Source organism: Polyodon spathula, chromosome 43 (genome assembly GCF_017654505.1).
Source record: "Polyodon spathula isolate WHYD16114869_AA chromosome 43, ASM1765450v1, whole genome shotgun sequence".
In the NCBI taxonomy this organism is placed as follows: domain Eukaryota; kingdom Metazoa; phylum Chordata; class Actinopteri; order Acipenseriformes; family Polyodontidae; genus Polyodon; species Polyodon spathula.
The window spans coordinates 2,822,585-2,825,084 of NC_054576.1; the positions used below are offsets into that span (position 1 = coordinate 2,822,585).

General features: G+C 47.4%; 1 protein-coding gene across 1 annotated transcript in view; it reads left to right on the forward strand.

Annotated features, from left to right (window-relative positions):
- The first annotated feature begins 487 nt into the window (after positions 1–487).
- LOC121305536 (transcription factor E3-like) overlaps positions 488–2,500 on the forward strand; it is a 12,588-nt gene continuing 10,575 nt past the window's right edge. Inside the window, exon 1 of the mRNA XM_041237188.1 lies at positions 488–1,112. Within this exon, the coding sequence (XP_041093122.1) occupies positions 904–1,112 (209 nt within the window). The 5' untranslated portion in view covers positions 488–903. The remainder of the gene's footprint in view (positions 1,113–2,500) is intronic.

Consider the following 2,500-nt stretch of genomic DNA (forward strand, 5'->3'; position numbering starts at 1 on the left):
GATTCAAGCCCCACCCCCCTTGGCCTTTGCCCTATGCAATGCAGGGACATGTCTGTTAATTAACTAGCACCTTCTCTAACCCTAATTAAAAGCAATGCAATATCGTCGTTTTGTTTTGTGTGAGAATTTATTATTATTAATGTTTCTTAATAAGAAGTGGCGAACTGTTTATATGACAGACTTTTACGTCTGCGGTACTGTCTTTCTAAATGAAATATATATATAATATAATATATATGCTGCAATTCTCCATTGAGCCAGAATAGGCGATATTAAATAATCCATTTGTAAATTAACACGGTGATCGGTGTAATTAAAATTATAACACACGCACACGCACACGCACACGCACACGCATGCATATATAAATCCCCGCCCTCCGACCCCTCTCCCATTGGCTGTCTGAAACACGGCCCCGCTCACCCTATTGGCGGAGCCGCTTATCCGTCTCGCCTCAGACCATGTCCCGATGACGTCACCCTGGGAGTTCCCCCCCTCTTCCCTTGCACCGGAGATTCCCCTCAGCAGCAGAAGACAGAAAAACTGCCAACCTTTAACTTTACAAAATAAAATAACTCCGGTCACATGCGTGCTTTGCAATAGCAAGCAACAGCCAGCCATACTCTTCCGATTAAAGAGTAAAGAAACAGGCTTTGAACAGGACTGTGATTCACACGCAATTACTAGTAATTAAATACAATGCAACAACAACAACAACAAAAACTGATCTTAAATTAACAATACGACATCTTAGTGTCTTAGGCACAGTAATTATTGAATTGTGGGTCATATAGTCTTTGGAGAATATATATAGATATATATATTTTTTTTTTTCTCTGTTTTTCTTTCTGTTGTTTTGGGAGGAGTGAGTTAGAGGGGGGGGGTTATTATCGGCTATCAGAGATGTCTAACATTGCCTCGGACCAAGACCGCGCTGAAGAGAGAGTATTAATTTTGTCGACTCAAGCAGAACAGATAATTAGTTTTGATCTTGGCAGCAGCAGCAGCACCAGCAGCCGGCTGCTGTTTCCGTCGCAACCGGCACCGCACGACCAGCATCAGACTGTGCTGGTTATTCTGGACTCGAGTCTGGATAACGACAACCAATTCAGGTAGGTCAAAATTACCATCGTCACTATTATTATTATTATTATTTATTATTATTATTATTATTATTATTATTATTCTCATTAAAGTTGAAGAATCGCCATGAGAGTAGTGTGAACTTTCCCCTCAAGCCTGCCCTGGACTGGAGGGAGCCCCCTTTCTCTTATGGGGGTGAGGGAGGGAGGGAGCAGTTCAGTCTCCGTGCCTCAAGCCTGCCCTGGACTGGAGGGAGCCCCCTTTCTCTTAGGGGGGTGAGGGAGGGAGGGAGGGAGGGAGGGAGCAGTTCAGTCTCCGTGCCTCAAGCCTGCCCTGGACTGGAGGGAGCCCCCTTTCTCTTAGGGGGGTGAGGGAGGGAGGGAGCAGTTCAGTCTCCGTGCCTCAAGCCTGCCCTGGACTGGAGGGAGCACCCTTTCTCTTAGGGGGGTGAGGGAGGGAGGGAGGGAGCAGTTCAGTCTCTGTGCCTCAAGCCTGCCCTGGACTGGAGGGAGCCCCCTTTCTCTTAGGGGGGTGAGGGAGGGAGGGAGCAGTTCAGTCTCCGTGCCTCAAGCCTGCCCTGGACTGGAGGGAGCCCCCTTTCTCTTAGGGGGGTGAGGGAGGGAGGGAGGGAGCAGTTCAGTCTCCGTGCCTCAAGCCTGCCCTGGACTGGAGGGAGCCCCCTTTCTCTTAGGGGGGTGAGGGAGGGAGGGAGGGAGCAGTTCAGTCTCCGTGCCTCAAGCCTGCCCTGGACTGGAGGGAGCCCCCTTTTCTCTTAGGGGGGTGAGGGAGGGAAGGAGGGAGCAGTTCAGTCTCCGTGCCTCAAGCCTGCCCTGGACTGGAGGGAGCCCCCTTTATTCTGAGGCTAATCTAATTCATTACCATTAACCCACTAGCGCCACCTAGCCCCCTCCGTGTTTACCTGCACTTGCTTGGTTTTTTGTTAAAGCCACACAATGTTTTTCATGTATTCATTAATTCACATTAATCACTACATGAAAAATATCCTCCCTAAATAAATGTTAGAGTTTGTGAATTTCTACTGGTCCTCAAAAAAACCAAAAAAAAAACAGAAGCATTTTCTTTTAACCTTTTCGTGTTACTACAGTTCATTAGCACAGGAAGTGCTTTACCAGCCCTCTCTGTGCTTTAAATGTGCTTTACCAGACCTCTCTGTGCTTTACAACCATACCTCTCTGTGCTTTATGCTTTACCAGACCTCTCTGTGCTTTACAATGCTTCCCTATGCTTTACCAGACCTCTCTGTGCTTTACAATGCTTCCCTATGCTTTACCAGACCTCTCTGTGCTTTACAATGCTTCCCTGTGCTTTACCAGACCTCTCTGTGCTTTACAATGCTTCCCTATGCTTTACCAGACCTCTCTGTGCTTTACAATGCTTCCCTATGCTTTACCAGACC